This window comes from Lycorma delicatula, chromosome 2 (genome assembly GCF_047948215.1).
Source record: "Lycorma delicatula isolate Av1 chromosome 2, ASM4794821v1, whole genome shotgun sequence".
Lineage (NCBI taxonomy): Eukaryota > Metazoa > Arthropoda > Insecta > Hemiptera > Fulgoridae > Lycorma > Lycorma delicatula.
In genome coordinates, this window is record NC_134456.1 from 203595678 (window position 1) to 203618073 (window position 22396).

Genomic DNA, 22396 nt, shown 5'->3' on the forward strand with positions numbered 1-22396 from the left:
TGTTGCAAAGCAGTAGTAAGCCACCAAAAAAACAACACAACTAATGATTAAATAAACTTAAAAAGACGTGTATTTTGTATTTATAGAACCTATTAGTAAATATAAATATTGAAAAAAAAAAACAATAAAACTTGAATTAATTGGTTACATAAGTTAAAAATCTACTCTTTTAAATAATTAATAACAAAATTTATAATTTCATCCGATTTTCGATAACATTTTGAACTGCTGTACTTCATTTGATGAAAGTAGTACTAAATTTTTAACAAATCTTTTTAGTAACTTAACTTTTTCAAAACGTTATAAATAAAAAAACAGCGTCTACGTACGGTAAATAGCAAACATGGAAAAATTCAAACGAAATGAAACCCGAGTAAGCATAATGAAGTCTCTTGCCGCTGCCGCCGCCTCTACCATCGCTCTCCCAGAACATTTCAATTTCCCTAGATGGATTTTCCATTTCCACCGCTTGATTGCATCTCCATCCTATATACATCTATATTTACGCACGCAACTCTACTGGCGTACAAATTTAAACGTTAATAATGTGAAGTATATATAATATAAAGCTCATAATCGACAATTTAACATATATACGAAGATTAGTTTATAAATCTACTTTTCATTATTACTAAGCTGTTTATTTAATCTAACTACCGATCGATATTACCTGTAATACATAAATTCAAATATTATAACATATTTTTAAGTAATGTACGCCAAAAAAATACTCGAACTATAAATTTAATTTACTTATCAAAGAAACCGTAGAATCGTGGCTTATATCTCAACTAATGATTACCATAGATGATTAACGAAATTAAGTATACGTTAACAGAAGACATAGTCGTCAAATTAATGAATTCGTAGATTACTTCAAATTTGAGCACAGACAGCGACTATAAAAGGGGAACAAGATAAATTTTAATTAATTAACGATAATATTAAAATTTAAATCAATATTTACTTAATTTCTATAACGAATTCTAATATTTAAATCTTCATACAGAAACATAATTCTTCACGATACAAAGAAACACGTTGATAAAAAATTCTAAATAAAAAAATCCAAATTAAGAATAGAAATCAAGCGATGAATTTAAAATACAAATTAAAATGGGGAAAAATGATTACTACCTAAATCGGCAGAGAAAATGAAAACTGAAAAAAGTACCCGACCAATTTGTCACGTAAAATTAATACACACTTAAGAATAACTTTAAAACTGATTACTTCATAAAGTAACAAGATTTAGAGTTATGGTAAGAACGTAGATTAGAACTTGTTTGGAATTTTAATGTAAAATTAATTTTCTTTCTTATAAAATAACAAACGCACAAAAATATATATAACATATTGCTTCTAAATATTTAAATCAATGAAAAATCGAAAAGAAAATATATTTACTAAACATAAAATAGGTTTAAAAACCCACATTTAATACATAGTAACTAAGTAACTAACGGATGTAAGATTATTTATAGCCGGATAAAGGTTTCAAGAGATAGAATATAACCAGAAAATAAACTTTTCTACTATCGTGCACCACGACATTTTATTTCCATTTAAATGGCACATTAATAAGTCCATCGTTTTTATTTTACACTGTATAACAATAAAAAAAGGATACAGGTAAAGGTTTTAGCCGTACATACAAGGTAGTCCTGAAGCAAAAGTGCGCAAAGGGCAGATATTTGATACTTACACTAATGTGGTGTATAATAACTTTACCGAAAAGCAAATAAAAACGAATGCGAGAGTTATACACGGCCATAAAACTTTATACAATTCAAATAATCCTGAAGCTGAAAAAATGAAAAAAAAAAGAAGATGAACTGGTAAAGCTATTTAACAACGTTACACGAGAAAAATAATAATGACCTACGCTAATCTAGTAAAGAAGTACAGAATTAAATTAATCAGTGATAATTATTACAACACTTGTACATTTTTTAATGCACTACATTCTAGAGTATTTTAATTCGAGATTTTCCTGAAAATATAATTAAAAATAAAATCATTTCAAATATACAACACACAGATAATTCCATAGATAGTAACTAAAGGATTTTTTCTTAAACAATTGCTGATGTGGGGTTTTAGAAAAAAACAAAACAAAATAATTAAGCATAATAATTCTACTTTCTACTATATTTAAAACATTAAGATATTAATAATAACAAAAATAACAGAATTGAGAAGGGCTGCTACTAAGTGCTGTTTCTATAGAATTATGAAAACGATTCCTAAAAAAAAAAAAACATTAAAAACAAGACAATTAAACTACACACAATTAAATTGTCAGCAAAAATATTAATAAATAAATAAGCAAATCAAATTAAGTAAACTATAAAGGAGATTAAGAGAGAATGGAAACACAGTGTGAATTCGAATTTGCAATCCGAAAATAAAAATCGATTAGCTTTTATCTGAATAACCGATTAACTGCATTATTTTTTGTCTATTATTCAGTTTTGGCTAACATTCAATAATTTCAATTATAATTTGAGAAAACTGAAAAAAATACAAGGCAAAGAGATAGACAGATTATTTTATTTATATATAAATCAAAACAAAATGAATCGATTGAATTATTAAAAACGAAAATTCAATAGTTTAAAACATGTGGCAATAAATAATTAATAAAATAATATTACATTTAGAACAAATAATCTGCAAGTGACCAACTTTCCTAAAATTTGTATGAACTTACGGTCTTGTTAAATTTATCTTAAAAAAAAATTATAAAATATAATACATCTCAAATTTCAATATTTTGAAAACCTAAAAGGAAAATAATTACAAAATTTACTCGAAACATCTGTGTAGAGAGCTGAAAAATGTTAAATGTCTGACTTATAGAAAAAAAATTAGAAAATTTCAAGAGGATAAGTTGAAATTGGAAAATTTCTAAAAAAATGAAGTTTTTTTTTTAGGAGAGGGGTTGCTTATATGAAAATATTAATTAAACATATTTTTAGACCAAGTAAATTTAATACGATACGTTTCAAGAAACATTTCAAAATCCGATAGGAATAATTATTTGAACGAATAATAAAATGCTTTCATGAATGGAGAAACGAAATTAGCTTAAAATTGGCATGACGTAAAAAGTAACACCTATAAAAAAAAATTACACTGGTTAGATGACCCAGATATTATCTAACTACCAAAAACAGGTATACCCATCGTATTATCAACAAAGAAAAAATAAATGATATAGTAAAAAAAATCACCATTTCATAAAGTAGAAGAGGGGTTAAATCCATTTATTACAGTAAATTAAACAATAAAGAAATTAATAAAATAAATAAGACGAATCGATTAGTTAAATTCCTAGCAATTTAGCGGCCGTGAACGATAGCACGAATAAGAGAATATACGTACGTTAATGGAAAAAGGAATGCGTTTTGGTGGAACTACTAAACAGAATAAAATACAAGGAAATGGGATTACTTTATTGCATTTCCTCCATAAAAAAAGATGAAATAAATTAAAAGAAGAAGAACATCAGAAAGTTGACATTTCAATAACGCATACAGAAATTGGAAAACAAAAATGAAGGAAGAAAAATTGTTTTTACAAAAACGAATATTTTGCAGACTAAATTACGTCTTTCATCCGTCTGTAAAAACAGAGAAAGTTGTTTTTTAAGTCTACTAGCGTACTATGAATTCTCCTTTGTTACACGTTTTTCTTTTCATTAGCCGAACATCCACAATGGTTAATAACAGCTAAGTAACTCGCTACAATCCTTTAGATTTTTGTAGAAAAATTAGAATTTTTGTACATAAAAATATTCGTATTTTATTTAAACAATTACACGCATTTAAAAATAAATCTTTCTACATCATAATAACAAAAACAAATTTTTAACAGATTATACATTAATTCTATTATTATGGTTAATTATTATTAATTAATTATTATGGTTAACATCCACAATGGTTAATAACAGCTAAGTAACTCGCTACAATCCTTTAGATTTTTGTAGAAAAATTAGAATTTTTGTACATAAAAATATTCGTATTTTATTTAAACAATTACACGCATTTAAAAATAAATCTTTCTACATCATAATAACAAAAACAAATTTTTAACAGATTATACATTAATTCTATTATTATGGTTAATTATATTTTGTATTAAAAAATTAAATAGTTATTGATTTCAAAACAATATTACTAGCAACATTAAAATAACAAATATTTTGTAAAAGAATAGTCATTAAAAGATAATTATCTTACACCAATTCATATGATAAATTATTTAATGATAGAGATGACGATGTGATATATGGAAGTTAAAATTACGAAAATAAGGAAGTGTTAGTAAACACTCAGTAACAGAGATCGTACATTATTATGATCTAATATCTTAGCTCAGATTTTTTTAAGTATCGAAAAGGTTTAATTTCATTCGAGACGTAGTCAAAAACCACCGATTTATAAAAAAAAGAACATTGTACAGGTAAGTAAAAATAATGTTATTAAAAATAATCAAATTTAAGCGCAATACCCAGTTTAAGCGAAATGTAACATAGGCTAGATTAAATAATTCCTTAAAAATAGTTCTTTTTTTATAAAATTTCAGTAACTTTATTTTTCTGGACAACATACCTATGATTATATTTGAATATTTTTTATAAAATTATTGAAAACTTGTTTTTATCGATAAATTTGAAAGTGTTTCAATAATTTTGTTTTCACGTGTTTGAGGCTTAATAACTTTTGACTGAATAAAAAAAGCTTGGATGAAATTTGGCATAGACTCATGTATATGGGATAATTTATTAATAAAATTTTGGGATCAATATTTCCAAGGAATAAGGTAGACAGATTTTTGGAGTAAAGTTTTCTCAAAATTTTTGCAAACATAACCCCACTTTATATTAAGCTCAGTATATACGTACATGCTTACCATACCATTTTTAACCAAATTTTGCCCCCAAATTCTCCCCCTTTTCCCAAAATCGAAAAAAGCTATCTTTTTATTTATTGCATATTTTTTAACCAAATTTTTGTTATGTCTTTCTAGGCATAGTAATAATGCAAATGACTTAAAAAATAATTATTTGGGGGAAATATTAGAGGTAGGAAAGACGATCAAGGTAAGGATACACATTTCTTTTGAATTTTTTAAACTTTTTTCATGAACCATTATTTTTCCAATATATAAGAATAAATGACCAATGCCAAGAAAGTACAACAACGTTAGTGTCAGCTTTTTGTACAATCAGTTTAATTCAAGATTAAACAAGAATATGAAAAAAAGTTTGGATGAAAATAATATCCTGGAGTTCTACTTTCAATAAAGAATTTATTTTGTAAATTTAAAAAAGTGAATGAATAAATTATAAGTAAAACGATACGTAATGATAATTACAATTAATAAAAATAATGAAATGCGACAGAATTAAAGAACGCATGAGGCAGTAACTTAAAATAAAATGACACATTAGTTATTCCTTCTATGTTAAAAATAACGTCAAGTTACTAGATTCTCTTTAAACTGGACCAATTTTCACTGCTGCATGATACGATAGGATTTAAACATTTTTTAAATGGTATTTTTTTAATTTGTTTGGATATTTCATATTTGAAAGTCAAATCAATTTTAATGTTTTCACTTGTGTGTATTACAAACTCTATGTAGTGTGTCGTATAGAACAAACAATTGGGTATTCATAATCATTATTTTGACTGGAACCGATAAATAATAGCTTAGTCATTATTTGAGTTTGTGATCCTTAAGTAATACCTGATAAGCTTATATACATCTCATTATGACTTGGAACAACAGGAACAGGAACAACAATTCATTCTCTATTGATAAATGTTTGTCTAATCGTCCAATGCAGAACCAGCAATTTCAATCTATCCGCTTTAGTAAATCCCAAATATGTTTAGCATACATCAGTCCGGTGGTCAAACGAGTTCCAAAACATTACATATCAAGTTAAGATCTGTCTTTTTGGACGTTTCTGAGGCGGTTTATACCTTTCTTAAAATAAATGTAATGCGGTTCGATTGTTTTCATTAATTTTCCAATTTTTGTACCAATCTTCAATTTTATTATGACAATCCCGAAGTTTATTGGAATCAGTGGAGATGGCTTTATCCGTTGCGGCGAGTATAACTGTAAAATCAGTACAACCCCCCCCTCAAAAAAAATCAGCTTATTTCTAAAAAGTGATAAGTTTAATTTCAAAACTGAAGTCTATGACTCAAAATCGGTTATACGATCTGATGATAGTGTATTATTCTTTGCACATACAAGAATATTTAATACCTTCAGGTATATTTTAAAAATTCTTATAAATAATAGCTTAAGGCGGTTTGGAAATAACTCATTTTTCTAACCAAAAGATAATGATAAAACTTTAAAACGTTGTACCTATATCAGAAGTTGAAAATGAATTCTGAAAAATTGATTTTTTTTTGTTGTTGAAGTAGCCTAATAATATAAATGATAATGAAATTTTTACTCGAAAAAATTTTTATCTACACAAAGTTTTTAAATTAAGATTACTACAGATGACAAAACATCTGTAGATTATACTACAGATTACAAACAAAACCACTTGAACGGAACAAACAGTGGGTAACAGAAGGACGAAAATAAACCTAATTAGAATGGCCATTTGTGCACACGTAAATGAAAGAAAGTATAAAATGTAACATTGCGCGAGCGGCGTTAGAGAGTAAGAAGGAGAGAGAAAGAGTGAGAGAGGAGAGAACAAAACAGCTTATACACATATACCGCAGCTGGTGCATGGGTATCCTACATCTGTAAGAACCCCATTGGCAGTAACAACTAACCACGCACTACACCGCATAGCGTACCTTCCCAACTACTGCATAATAAAACAGTCGTTTGTTAAAATCACTTACACGCATTAATTCCCTCTTAATAATAATAAAAGTTAATAAATATAAAAAACCCTTTATTGAATTTCATTATTTATTTATTTTAAATATGTTCATATTAGAAGCAATATAAATCAATTAAATAATTTAATTTGTTTACAGTAAATAATAGCCGCAAAATTTATCAGAAACCGCAAAACAATTAACATAGTTTTTTTTTAAGTGTTAAAATATAAATTTAATTAAAACAAAAAAGGCTGGTTGTAATATAATTAATAAGGGTATGTTATGATTCTTGGCAAAATTCTAAAATAATATTGATAAAAGCAAAGTTATTACAAATGTACAACATATATTCTGACCATAATTGGCGAAGAGTAAATATACTTCGAATCTGTTTCATGTAAATTTGCTTGATTTAGGATTTCTTAATATTATAAATCTCTCTTTCTCTCCCTTGCTAGAGGGAGAGAAAGATATATATATATATATATATATATATATATATATATATATATATATATATATATATATATATAATATACAAATATATATGTGATTTTGTGAAGAATACCACAAAATCGATCGATGTTTGTCTACCGATCTTGAATTCGCACTAGTGTCTTAGAAGTTATTCAACTGATTTTTTTTAAATGCAATTAAAAAAATTGGGATAATACAACCACTCATATTAATCGAACTATAAAACACAGATTCAACATTTACGTCTTCAATAAGCTCCACAGTAACCGCCAATATTTCGCCAATTAAGATTAAGATAGTGAGTATAATATACTCTTTTACAACAACAAAAGGTACATTAACTATCTTAGTCTTTCGTACGGATGTGACACATTAAAGTCTGAAAGTGCATTAGGCATCACTCAATTGTTCTTTCTGAAATTAATGTTGCTGACTATGTAGTCAGTCTTTGTAGTGAAAGAATGAATCAGTATCTAAAGCACGAATAAATTTTAAATCCATGAAAAATAAATAATATGTGCACCGATTTCTGTTTGCACGTTTGAGGAAGATTTGCTTATTAATTATTTGGGTTTTATGAAATGACACTATTGACGACCATTTATTTGAAGATCATTTTTATAATCAGTAGATAATTGTCAATTTTTTGCTAATACCTTTGAATGTTACATATTTGTAAAAAATAAAAGTAAAAAGTTAGAGTCAGAGTTAATTTATACTACGATATGAAATTCAAAATCGCTAAGATACCATAAAATTACGGGAGTTAACCAGGAACTAGGTTTATTACTACTTAAAGTTATTTCTGTTAAGGTCCTACAGAAGTTGTGAAATATATAAGGTTCGAATAATTAGATTTCGCAATTTTAAAAGGAGAATATAATTTAATTTCCATAAGATCATTTCAGAGTTTCAGGAAAGTTATTAAAATTCTTGTAACAACCTAGATATATGGTATAGGGTTCAGATATGAAATCAAGTTATTATTTATATAAATTTTTCATTTTCTTCCCCTTTTTCTAGGGTTAAGCGGTTAAAGCCTTTGAAACGACGGTCTACCAGAGAGAACTTGCTAAAGAAATTTATAGCAAATAAAATGTGCCAAGTCTAACCAGGATTCGATCTGAATTTTACGGTTGTTATGGATGGAGATGGAACCATTCCACCACAGGGTTTGTAGAATATATTTTCTTAAACGCGAACTCTAAATCCTTCGATTTCAGACCCTCAACTGCGGAATAGGCATTCAGTAATGTGAATTATGGCCGAGTAGTGTCCATTATAAGAAATGTTGCAATTGGTCTTTCAACTAAACACGTAAAGGCCAGTAAAATATTATTATATCAAATAATAATATGTGTTATAATAAAAGAGGCTAACAGAAAAGGTGTTTAGTAAATGAAGAGTAAAACTAATATGATACGGGCATATGGTTAGAATCAACCCTTCCAGAATCAACTAACAAATTTGTGAAAAACTATTAAGCATGAAAAGTATGGGAGTTACACCAAACAAATCAAAGAATTCCAAAACTTAAAATTAAGGCTGAAGATTGTTTAAATAGAAAAGAATTTAGAAAACGCATTAACAAAATTAAGATTATTGTAGGAGATAAAAAAAATACGCTGGCAAAAATAGAATGAAGAAAGGAAAGCATTTCAGTCTCAAAGAATAAAAAACATTTGGAAAAGGAAGAAAGAAGAGAAGGGTCAAAAGGAAATTACAAAAATTCCATGGTCCCTAGTTGGCCTGATCGCACCCCCCCCAAAAAAAAATTAAGAAACGAATATTTTAATAACAAATCCATTTTAATACGAGTCCTATTACGTTATCGTTTAATACACTTTGACAAGATATAAAAATTCAACTATAAAAAAAAGTTATACAATTTTCAGAGAAAATAGCTAAGCGTTGAAAGTTGAATTCATTTTAATTTTTATGACATCTGAGCGAAAATCGACTTATTACGGGTGAGTTACTCATCTGATTGGAAACCAGCTGGAACTACATCAGCCGGAAACATGCAATCAGTTAACTTCACAGCAGTAGCAGTACCGAAGCAATCCTACGTCATTTAGGTCTATCCCCTCATTCAGTTCAATTACACTATAAATTAATTATTTCATAAAACGACCGGCTTTATAATTACAGTTTGTTTTTATCATTACTAAAATAAGTGTTAATATAAACATATACTGTGCCTGCATCAATAAATATATTCTCATCACATAAAAAAAAATCCGCAATACTATCGTGGGTTTCCAGTGAACGCTGTAAAGAAGTAATTGTTACACTTTCTTGTTATAACTTTATATAAGCAAGACTTTTCCTAAATTACTGAACTTATAATTTGAAGATTTATCAGTTTAATTTTAATTAAAAATTCGTAATAAGATTTCGAAGATTACTAATTTTACATTACGAAAAGTTTTATATAATAATTAATATAAAAAAAAACAAAAAATTATTAATTTCATGTACAATAAACTACTTTTTTACCATCATCATAAAAAAAACTGTATAATCCTCCAATAATATTTCATGTAGCACAACAAAACTTTCAGGCGTTATGAACTACAATTAATACTGGTTTGTACCCCTTATTGCCTATATCAATACATGTAGGCGAAATAAAACTAGCATGAAATTTTTCGAAAAACTATGACCAAAAAATACAATGCACTCACGTTAAAGATATAGTAAACGAAATCAAACCCCTGTCAGAAATATATTTTAAACAATATAAAAATCTATTAATATTTCTTCGTTTAACTATCCAAGATCACTTTTATCGATTGCAAGCGATAAATTTATATTGGTAGAGAAATGAAATAATATCTAAAACGTACGAAAATTTAATAACGCAGGGAAAATAGTACGGATCCAATTCTACTCCTTCATTTCAACATTTCAAATTTTTTAACTATGTAGAACATCTAACACAATGTAATTAACATTTTCCTTAATTTTTTAGCTTTCGCACAAAGAGAAAAGCTAGATTTAAATTAATCTAAACAATAAAATGTAAAGACAACAATAATTAATTAAATATAGGTAGAGGTTTAAATCGTCTACCGTTTATAACGGTAGATGATATCATGGAAGTAGGTAAAGGGAATAAGTATTGCATAAGGAAGTTCTATTACTGATGTACTGGCTACAGAAAAATAATATCCTAGCCTAATTAATGTAAATATAATTATATATACAGTATTATAATTATGGCCTTGGTAATTAAAACTATCAAGGTCATGGTTGCAACAGCTAACGACTCTACTAATGGTTGCCGTTACCATTTTATATAAAAAAAAAATGTTTCCGTTGACCCATAATAAGTAAAATTATAAGCATTATTAGAACGTTATTAAACAAGGTTATTTTAATAATGAAGGAACTTTTAAATTTTAACCTTAGCAAATTCTATAAACGTTAAATTTTCTTCCGTCATGAACTTGAACGAGTTAATAGCTAATTGTAATTAGGTGCATGTTGAACTTACATTAATTTTATATAAGTCGTTATATTTGTAATGCGGTTAATGTCTACCATTTAAACAACTCAAAACCTTAAAAAAATGGCAATAGAATAAATTTCTCGTGTGCTTGTTTCTGTTTAGCATATATATTTAAAACTTGTGAAGTTTAAAATTTTACGTCGTATCGTGTATTTCTTCCGTGTAGTTAAAAATACTTTACTAATATAACAAAGAGTTAACCACATATGAATTAATTGATATTCAAGGCCGTATAAGAAAGTAATTATTCTTAGATTCCGAAAAATATTGGTACAATAAATCTGAGTGCAACCGTGTGACTAAAATAATCTAGTCGTCACCCACTTAAATTTTCTATAATTTTCCTTTAAGATATAACTCCAAATATACACTTTCTAGTTGACAACCTACTCAAAAAGAAAAAACCGAAAAAACTATTAAAGTATTACGTAAGTTTCCTTATTCTGATTTTCAATCCAGAACTTTCCTAGCCATTAGATATTAGTTTTATTTAAAATCTATTTTTAAATCGCACGATCGACTTGCTTTAATCGGTTTTTTGTAATCCAGAGTACATTAATAGAAAACATTTAAAATAATAAATGAACAATTAATATTTAAATCAATATTAGAAAGAAAATAAATTTTTTCCTTAGAAAAGAAAACGACTGTCTAATTTGCTATAACTTCGTAATAAACCGTAGGAAAAAATTATACAAACTTTAAGGCTCTTCTTTTTTTGTTATAGGGAATTTGTCAAAACAATAATAAAAGTTTAATGTACATTTCATAAAAAAGAAAAATAACAAAATTCTAACATAAAATAGGCCTACATAAAATACAAAGTAAAGTACATAGGCCCATTTTAAAATCGATATAACTGTAAAATACTTAAAAATGTAGTATCGCAGCATAGTCTGAATATTCGTCAGTACAATAAAAGGAATTCTTTATTAACCAACAACGTATTTTGTATCTGAATATTTTCATTTCTATCTGAGTATGTTTGGCAGGCGGACATTTTATAACCCCTCACAACGTAGACTAGTTCGCATTTATATAAAATTCTTAATATTTTTATCATTGGGAAATGAATATCCTGGGATGGGTGTACACTATATTGTTTTCACTGCAGTACAAGGTTTATTAACCGATTTTAAATGAATTTCTTTTCCATTACTTTCTTTCTTTCTCTGAAAATTAGATTTTATACCTTTTATTTTTTTATCTTAGCTGTAAAGGTTTCAGAAATTATAGCAGATAAATTCAGGAAAACTCTCTTGAGTAATGTCTAACATTATTAGATTATCCATATCTAACAAATATTATCTTTTAATTATCTTCTTTTTTGTTTTACCTAAGTAATGGAGCGCGGAAATTACAAATAGAAAGAAAGTGTGTAAAAACAATCGTAGTTTTCGAAATTTTTATACCAAACCACATTTTCGTTATTTAAATAGATAAACTGTAGATAAGAACAGACTATTTTTAAATATAATTTGATTGATCCATAAGGGTATTTTTTACAAAGGAATGTTTTACTATAGTCTGAATGTTTGACTAATAGTCAAACAAGGAATGTTTGACTATAGTCAAATAGACTTACCAGGAATACATGATTTCGTCCTTGTAAAGTAGATTTAAACTGTATATAACTAAAGGAAACATTACACTGGTACTGGTTTAGTACATTTATAAAAAATAAATCACACTAAAAGTGATTTTTACGACATTGTAAGATGCAGAATCCGGATATGAGGTGATTACTTGTAGTAGTTTAATTTTCCTGATATAAACTTCTAGTCATTATGATATAAAATACACAAGTAAAATGATTTTTCGCCAACATTTTCCGATATGCATAATTTTAAGATCAATTAAAACCTGCAACGTTTCGTTTTATTCAAGATTATATCACTCTCCTCAAATCGTGGCTTACATGTTGGAAAATAAAAGTAAACGAAACAAAATCAAAGCACGTCACGTTCACCCTTCGTAAGGAACACTGTCCTAATGTTTCTACCTTCAATTTTCCGATTCCGAGATCTCCAGGAATATAAATATTTGGGTTTTCATCTTGACCGACGACTTACTTGGGCGAAACATATCAAATCTAAGCGTTTGAACTTACAGGCTTAAATTTTGGGGAACAGCATACAATTCCAGTATTGTAATACCTGGACGCTACCAGACAAAAACATTGCGAAAAATTGTAAACATACTGTGGTATATAAGCAATAGCTTCATATATGATGATCTTAAGTTGCGAACCGTTCGGCAGGAAATCTCTATGGTCAGCCTTGGATATCAAAATCGTTTGGATAGGCACCCGAATTATTTGGCAGTTAATTTATTAGATAACCTTATCACCTACTTGATAAGTGATTTTTAAAGATTGTTAAGGAATAATATTCTCGGTTTGCCTTATCGTTTCAATTAGGTGACTTTATGGTCTGGCTGTACGGAGTGCTCTTCTATTTCATTTCTTTCATTTCGTTGTTATCGTTAAGTAACCAGCCGCTTGGTCTGTGACTACTCAGTGTTAGTTCAAATACAGATCTTATTTACTTATTGTTCAATTGTATTGCTGAGCAGATTTAAAGTTGCTGGGTCGTTATATATAAAAAAAAAAAATACAACTATCTGAAGTTATATGTCGCTTACTAAAAACGGTTCGGTTAGCTAATATAAATAGAATGAATATTGCATATTAAAAAATCTAAACTACGCATAAAACCACAATGCTATTCCCCTTTTATTTGAATGAAGTTTTATCTTTTATCACTACACTAATAATTAACAGTTTAAAAATGCAGTATAATTACTATTTACAAAAAAATTACCAGATAATTCAAAAATGAGAATTTATATGAAGTTAATAAATTATAAAATGATTAATGATAAGTACATATTATTTGTGTACATAAAAAGATAAGCTGAATAAACAGTTCAAAAGTTTTAAAATATTTTATTAGCTCGGCGCAAGCTTTTTATAAACCGACGCTAACATCGATTGTTACTTTATTTATAACTGTAATAATCTAATTTAGTATTATTAGTTTTGATTTTGTTAGTCAGATGGCTGATGTAGCCGTTTAGATTGGGTGACTGACCCTTCGCTAGTAGATGCAGATGTCGAGTTCCTTGAATGTTGTCTCGCCATACAGGCACGAGCTATCAACACCTGCACAAATCAATTAAATATAGATAATTGTAATTAGATTAAATTAATATATTTATCTGTACATAATAAATCCAGAATGTAAAATTACAAATAATAAGTGATAAAAATGTATTCATTTTACGCAGTAACAAAAACAGTAAAATAAGCACAATCACAATTATATTGTCATAAGATATAGAATCATAATGATTTAATATAATGAAAAGTAGACTAATAAAAATGTATCCAGGTACAGGCCAAGGAGTTTTAAAACAAAAATATATTAATAATAATGAGCACAAGGTATTACTAATCTCAGCCAATCGTTTTTCTTCTTTTTTAAGGTAGTAATGATTTTTATTTGGTAAATAAATATTTGTTTCTTTTACGAAACATACACATACAGCAATACTGTGCAGAGTTACGAAGATCTGTGAAAAACAAAAATTTTTCGCACGAACAGGAAGATAACAAATACAAATATTATTTTACCGGAACTCAGAAAAAAATTCTGTAGATTAACAGAATTTCGTCCAAACTTTTCGCAAAACAGCACTTTCTGGTAAAAATTCTAATAATAAACTCTGTAGAAAAATTCACTACATGTAGTGACATATATATATATATATATATATAAATTGTATTAGCAACTTTGTTCTACTAACTGAGCACAAAATTTTAATAACCTGCTATCAGATTATTGCCAGTGATTAAACAGTTAAACAAAATACGTTTCTTTTTTTCAAAATAGGTCAACATGTTTTCAATCTATCATGGGACAGAGATTTAAAGTTCGGCTATCAAAGGAATACTTGACTATGAATAAATAAAAAGAAAAATTCATTCCTATTTTCCTGTTATAAAACAAAATTTTTACTAATAATATATATATATATATATATATATATATACACACATAAAAAAATCATCAAATCCTTTTTATTTTCAAAAAAAAAAATGTAAATACCAGTTTTGATAATGCGACTTTTATGCTTGATAAATTCCATAAATTATTTATTTTTTAGTACATGACATTTTACTCATTTCGTCTATTATTTTTGAGACGGTATATCTCTAAAAACAATTGATAGATGGTTCCCGTACAGTATCAAATAATTTTTACCATCACTGAAAGAATTCCATAAAACGACTACATTAGATAAAAGTCCGTATTTTGTAACACAAGTTAATGACATGTTCTTGGAAATTGTTTTATCGAATTTATGAGAAAGTTAAAGTCACCTACAAAAAAAAGAAGTAATAATACGTTCAACTAACGTGTTCCTCTGGATAAGTGTTACTGATACACAAACTCACATGTACTAAGGAACTTTTGAAACTGATTTAAATAGAGTCAAGCAATTTTAAAAATGCAAAATTCTTTACCAAAAAAAAAAAACGGGAAACAATAATTTTCAGTGTTAGGCTACTGAAATAATAACTTCAATGATTCTATCATTACTTTTAAAAAATATTTGTGGGGCAACAGATTGATGGATAACTTCTGGATTCAACTCGCAGTTATATATGATTCGTTAAACAAAGTAAATGGAATAAAAATCTTGCAAATTCCTATCACCCAAAATCGAAAAATTCGTGCAAGAACTGTTTTTTTATAACACTTTTCCCTTATAGAAAAAAAATCATAATACAAAGAATGTAAACCAAGCGTCGTGTTTCAATACGAGCCTCATATTAATATAATCAAACGGTAAACATCAATAGTATAATCGAAGCATTTTTTTGTACTTTCAAAAAACTGGAATTAATTTTAATTACTGGTATTATAGGAGTTATATTTACTCGTACATCATACTACTGCGTATTTAATCATTTTTAAAACTAATTCTCAATTAGTATAGGGCAATAAAATAATTCCAGCCACAAAATTACGTAATTAACGGAACAGAACATTACATTAAATTGCACTTCAGCTATATAAATTGCATGTAGCTGGAATACCATCCAATTAGCATTAGTTACATCGATTAACTGTGGAGTCCATGATTTACTGCAATTCACAAGTAAAAATAATTTTTAAATCAACCAGAAATTTATACTAACGTTTCCTATTCCGATCAAAATAATGTTCGCCAAGTGTGAAAAATGTTTTCATAATCATCATTAAAAATGGTTCGACAGTTTCATCAATAAAAATTAAATTATAATACGGCAGTTACATTTTTTATTCACACTTAGAGAATAAAATGAAATCGATAAATGTGGTGAATATTTAAAAACAAAAAGTTTGTTAACAACAGATGTATAATTAAATTTAACACGTTAAAAATACTTTGACCAATTCGCAAATCGCAAAGTTAATGATTCGCTATTATTACTCAACCTGTTTTAATTAATTTTCTTTTTAACTCATTAGTAACTTGATTGGTTTGACGTATTCAATCCCTTTCTATTCTGCATTAATCTTTCATTATTTTTTAAAATGTATCCTTATTTTTAATGTACACTTGGGTGCTTTAATATAACACCAACCACTTTACCTCTTTAAAAAGTAAGAAATTTCGGATACTTTTTTTCAATTCGTGTTTTATCAACTTGAACTATATTAACTTACTAAATTGTTCAATACCGATACTCTTTTCTACAACACCGCTATGCAAAAATCTTTATTCTTTGATATCTTTCTGGTTTTCCTAAAGCCAATATTACACTGCTATTAAGCGCTACACATTATGAAAATTTTTTTTAAATTAATAAATTTACGTTTGAGATTATTAAATTTCTTATTTCCATAAAGGCTTTCCTTTTTTTTGTACTAATATATTAACTTATAAATTAACTTTTTAAAAAAGTAATTAAGAAAATAAATATAAGCACTAATTTCTTAAATTTTTACGAAGCATACTTTTATTAAATTACCCCATAACCTCCAATAAAAGTAAAAGACATCCAGGTAAATATATAATATGTGACTAACTGGTTTAAGGAAAATCTACTTTAAAAAAAAGGTAAGAACTTTTACTACTTCTTAAAAAACCCAGAATTAATTACAAACACATTGCATTTATTAAATGGTCGATAAATAATGGATACAATTAGTTTTCAATAATATATTGTAATCATCCATTTCATTTATCATCAAAATAATTACAGTACTATTACTCTATTAAATTACTTTATAACCGTTTCATTAATTTTAAATTTGCATCTAGTTACTTATTTAAAAAATGAAACCTGTTTAAAGAAGTGTAATTATTTTTATTTTAAAATAAAAGGAATATTTATTTTATAATTTATTTCGAAAATTGATCAATAAACTTGATTTAGTAGTTAGCTTGAGCTTGTTTACGCAAAGATCACATAAAATTTAACAAGAAAGTAATGCTACCTCATATCTGTGTTTCGTACGTAGTCGAGGGTCATAAAGAATTGTTAACTGTAGGCATTGTTATAACAGAGAAAGGGCTGCAGAATTTAATCAAGGAGAAGCCGGGTTTAATTAAAGAGAGACGAAATGTTGAAGTCCGCTGCGAGCTGAGACTATGCATTCCGGTAATGACCGACAGAGGAGCTTAATGCTTATACCATGTCCAATAGAACTAGGCTAAGCCACTCGGTAGAAATCGCACTGTTATATAATAACAAACCGACAAGCCGGTGTCATAAAAAGAATGTGTGCACACAAAAGCTAAACATATAATGCTATACAGAAGCAAACGCTAAGAGTAAGTAATTTTGTGGATATGTGTGTATGTGTCTGGTAGGAAGAGAGAGATGGGAAAAGGCAGAGTAAGAGAGGGAATGAATAAATTAATGAATGAACAACGTAAGCTGTTACTAGAGGTGAAGTTAGAGGCAATCTGGTGGTCCACCCAGCAATATAACCTTTATATAGAGACAAGAGTATATATATATATACTGTGGGTTTATATATATATATATATATGTGTGTGTGTGTGTGTGTGTGTGTGTGCGTTGTATATATATATATATATATATATATATATAGAGAGAGAGAGAGAGTGTGTGTGTGTTAGAGAGTAAGTGAGAGAAACTGGACAGGTTCTAATACTTGAGTTGCAGACAGGATTACTAGCTATTTGGTGGATTTACCAACCCTCAACGCAAACATTACGGATATGACTACTATTAACTTACTGATAGTAAAATATTAAATTTTAAAAATCACAATAAAGGAATAGAATACACATTTCAGTTTTACTGTTTTAAAACCAATATTCAATCAAATTATAAATAAATAAGAATAAAAAAAATAAAAAAAAACATTTTTTTAAAAATTAAATTTTGATTCAAACTTATAAATTATAAGTATAATGTTACTTAAAACTGATCTCAATCATTTATTACAACGCTTAAAATCTTAAAAATCGAAATAAAATCATAACAAAATAAAAATAATGCCTAATTTAAGCATTAAGCCAAAAAAAAAACTACTTTTTGTTAAATCTTTCTAATTGTACGGAGTATATGGTTTAACTATATAATTATTTATATTCACAACTTGGTCTTCTGTAGATGAATACGAGTATATGAAAGAGCCGTTACCGAATAGCAACTTGATATGAAAGCCGCCCTGAAAATAGAAAAGCGTGCCAAGACTGTCGAAATGGAACGATATTCAGTGGAACTTTATTCAGTTCATCTCAGGATCTGGCTGAATATTGAACAACATTTCTCTCGGAGTAAACAATTCTGACCAATACCTCTTGTATCACAAGTGCTTTTAATATGTCACATTTATAAAACTGTGACATATAGTAAACAGCAAAAAGTTAATCTAAGTGGAAGAATATGTACTAGTATATCAGTTTTTATGTAATAATATAGAAAAATTAAAACACGAACTCTTTGTAACTAGTTAAAATGAATTCCACGATGTTAAAAGTCAGAGTCCCAACATTTGAAAAAATTGAGAAATAAAATTAAGACGCAAAAAAAAATCAGCATTCCCTATTAACATTAATGAAAATACCGCATACGCACACCGCGTATATATGGAAATAGTTCGTGTGTTCCACACGCACCATTTTGTCCGGAATGACGGTTGCTAAAATAGCCTGGGCGTCGTACACGGATTTTAAGGTTTCACATGATGAAGTAATTATTAAACTTATATATTAATGAATCCATACAGAATTGTAATAAGAACTGCTTTGGTTTGACTACGAACCTATATCCAATGAAATAAAACAAACAACTTGGCTTTGAATAATTACCGATATTATAAAATTAAACTCTTATGAACAACGTAGTGTCAGAGATATCTCTACAAAGGAGGCTATCATTTGCATTTTTCTCAGATAGTTTACTATTCCTATTTTCAGAAGATTTTATATAGCAGAGTCCTGGATTCGTGAGTGGCGAAAGAAAGAAAACAAATTTTTCGACACACAATAAAACGAAACACAAAAACACTAACAAGACATAACAATAAATAATGTAAAATAACAGTAACATAAAACATAACCAACGAAAAAACAAATTTATAAACAAACAGAAACAAAAACAGCAACAGTTTAGCAAACCATAAAACAAAATAAAAATAAAATCAAACATAAACATAAAGAAAGTCCTAGAGGAACATCACACCCCTTCAGCGATCCTTTCTTTCGCCAAATATGCAATAAAACTTTCTAAGATCGCCCTGCTTTTCCAATTAAGACGGAGAACAAGTGTCGACCCGATAATATCAAGCCAACAAATGATCTCTGTGAGCATTATGGCATACCTCTCTCTATTTCTGTCTAGCCTCCGAAACCACCGTAAGGTATTAATTCAGAGGATGAGTGAGAATGATATGTATGAATGTAAATGAAGTGTAGTCTTATACAGCATCAGGTCGAACAATCCTGAGATGTGTAGTTAACTGAAACCCAACCACCAAAGAACACCGGTGTCCACAATCAAGTATTCAAATCCGTTTGTAAGCAACTGTCTTCACTAGGATTTGAACCTTGGAACTCTTGACTTCAAAATCAAGTCATTTGGGATGACGAGTTTAACCACTAGACCAATCCAGTGAAAGTCAATTCACCTGAATTATTAGCAACATAACGCTGTTACCTCTCAGACGTAATCAAGTCTATCGGTTTCACGACTGCGATCACCAAGATCGCCTCCCGTGATATTGTACGGTAATATTACCGTTAGCAATATAAGGCGTTGAGCCCGTTACAAAATATCCCGATAGCTTTTAAATTTTAGCTTATCCGCCCAAACAGGCGCCGTATGTAGCATAACTGCCTGCCTCGCAGACGCCCTTATACAAGATACTCATAGTCTTAAAATTAAGACCGTAATCAAGATCGACCACACGTCGAATTCCGAAAAAGCATTTACCGGGCTTTCCCGCCACATATTGAAGGTGCTTCTTAATCTTTCTTTTTCCTGTTTAGTCTCCGGTAACTACCATTCAGATAATGCTTCAGAGGATGAATGAGGATGATATGTATGAGTGTAAATGAAGTGTAGTCTTGGACATTCTTAGTTCGACCATTCCTGAGATGTGTGGTTAATTGAAACCCAACAACCAAAGAACACCGGTATCCACGATCTAACTGCTTTTACTAGGACTTGAACCTTAGAACTCTTGACTTCGAAATCAGCTGATTTGGGAAGACGCGTTCACCACTAGACCAACCCGGTGGGTTAAACTTCTTAAACTGCAATTTCTCATCAAGAAACACCCCGAGGTAATTTAGAATCTGAACATATCTAATACGTTGGCCTGCCATCGATACGCGGACTCGCCGCCTCAGGGCCAAACAGCCTTTGAGGAGGATAATCTTGGTCGTCTCCTGGCTAAACGTCACCTTAGGTTGATGACCCCATAACTCCAGTATCCTGCATGCTTGAGTGGCTTGGAATTCAACTCCCCTAAGCGAACCTCCATCGACCAGCAGGAGCCCATGGTCAGCATAAGCCACGATTCGTCACCCGCTTTACAACCTCAGCCGCAGAAGTGAATCAAACACCACCACCCACAATGAGACCAAACATACTGCCCTGCGAACAACCCTCGAACAGTGTCTTCCCACTTCATGGCTGCCGGCGGAGCACCACACACCTATGACTGAAGTAACTTTGCATAACCTGCAACTCACTCACAGTACAATCTCTCTTCTGCAATTGGTATGTAGCATAAGGACACCATAGGTTGTTAAACCTATAGGCCATGCGATTGATACCGAAATCTATCAGATGTAGCCCTAGAAATCGCCAATGTATCAAATATCGGTAGGGATGAATTTAAAGTTACTCTTAAATGGGTACGCCAATTTCATTGACGACAAAGTATTTTGATTCGAAAACGGAAGAAGTAGCACAGGGCTCTCAGAAGAATATAAAGATAAACACAAAATTTCAATCATATGTCATAAATTTACAAAAAAAGTAACAATTATTCCCTAAATACGGGAAAGCAAATCAGACACTGTTGACCATCGAAATACGATCGACAACAATTGAAAGTATAGACACAAAGAGAGTTTAGATAGATACGAACTGACTGTCATGAAAAATAATGTTGTTCGGTGTTGCTGACAATATTTTCGGATCATCATTATTATGTAATTTTTTAAAGAAAATATCTACCGAAAGGTGAAAAATTTCCAGCCAATATTTCGTACGAGTACAAGAAAAGAAAAGGGATGGATGAGTAATGAATTAATACTGGAGTGAATTAAATGCATCTGGAAGCATCAACCAGAAGCTTTATTACCAAAACCTATCGTACTTGTAATGGACAGTTTTGAGGTCATACGACCGATGATGTAAAGCGAAGATTGATTGCTGGAAAGTGTGATCGGTTATTATTCGTGGTGAAATGACATCTATTCTTCAATCTTTAGATATCTGTCTAAACCGACAATTTTAAACCAAACTCCGTTAACCAAAAAAACTGAATGACCAACACGTCACTACATCATCTCATAAAATAAAGAAACTGTCTTTGATACAAATTTATTATCGGATTATTGCGGTTCTGTCAGAAATATCGGATGATTTAAATTAAAGACTCGTTAAGAAATTTTGTAGTTTGAACGCTCTCGATAGAAGTGAGGACAATTATTTGGTTAAGTAATTACGAAGATAACTGCAATTCTACGGATGACGGAAACTCGAGCACTGATGACAGTAATTAATTTAAATGCCTACTAATTTCTATGCTTTTAATTAAATGTTTACAGTATAGACTGATTTATTGACAATATGTAAATAACAAATACTGTGTTATAACTTCAATCTTCTATGGTGATTTTATTAATAAAACGCAAAAAAGTGTGTTTTAATTTTCCAAACCTGGGTGAACGTGGTACATGGGTATATAATCTGTAATAATTAAAAAAGTATATGCATGTGATCATTCATCAAAATAATTGATTCTTAAAGTAAACGTAAACAGAT

General features: G+C 29.0%; 1 protein-coding gene across 7 annotated transcripts in view; it reads right to left on the bottom strand.

Moving 5' to 3' along the window:
• Positions 1 to 22396, bottom strand: part of LOC142319586 (uncharacterized) — a 917667-nt gene that overhangs the window by 402484 nt on the left and 492787 nt on the right. For 4 of the 7 annotated variants that reach the window (XM_075357044.1, XM_075357046.1, XM_075357047.1 and 1 more), the window contains one exon: positions 13959 to 14029. The exons of the other annotated variants lie outside the window; for them this stretch is intronic. In XM_075357044.1, coding sequence (XP_075213159.1) covers positions 13959 to 14008 — 50 coding nt within the window. In that variant the 5' untranslated portion in view covers positions 14009 to 14029. The remainder of the gene's footprint in view (positions 1 to 13958; positions 14030 to 22396) is intronic. 7 annotated transcript variants of the gene reach the window in all.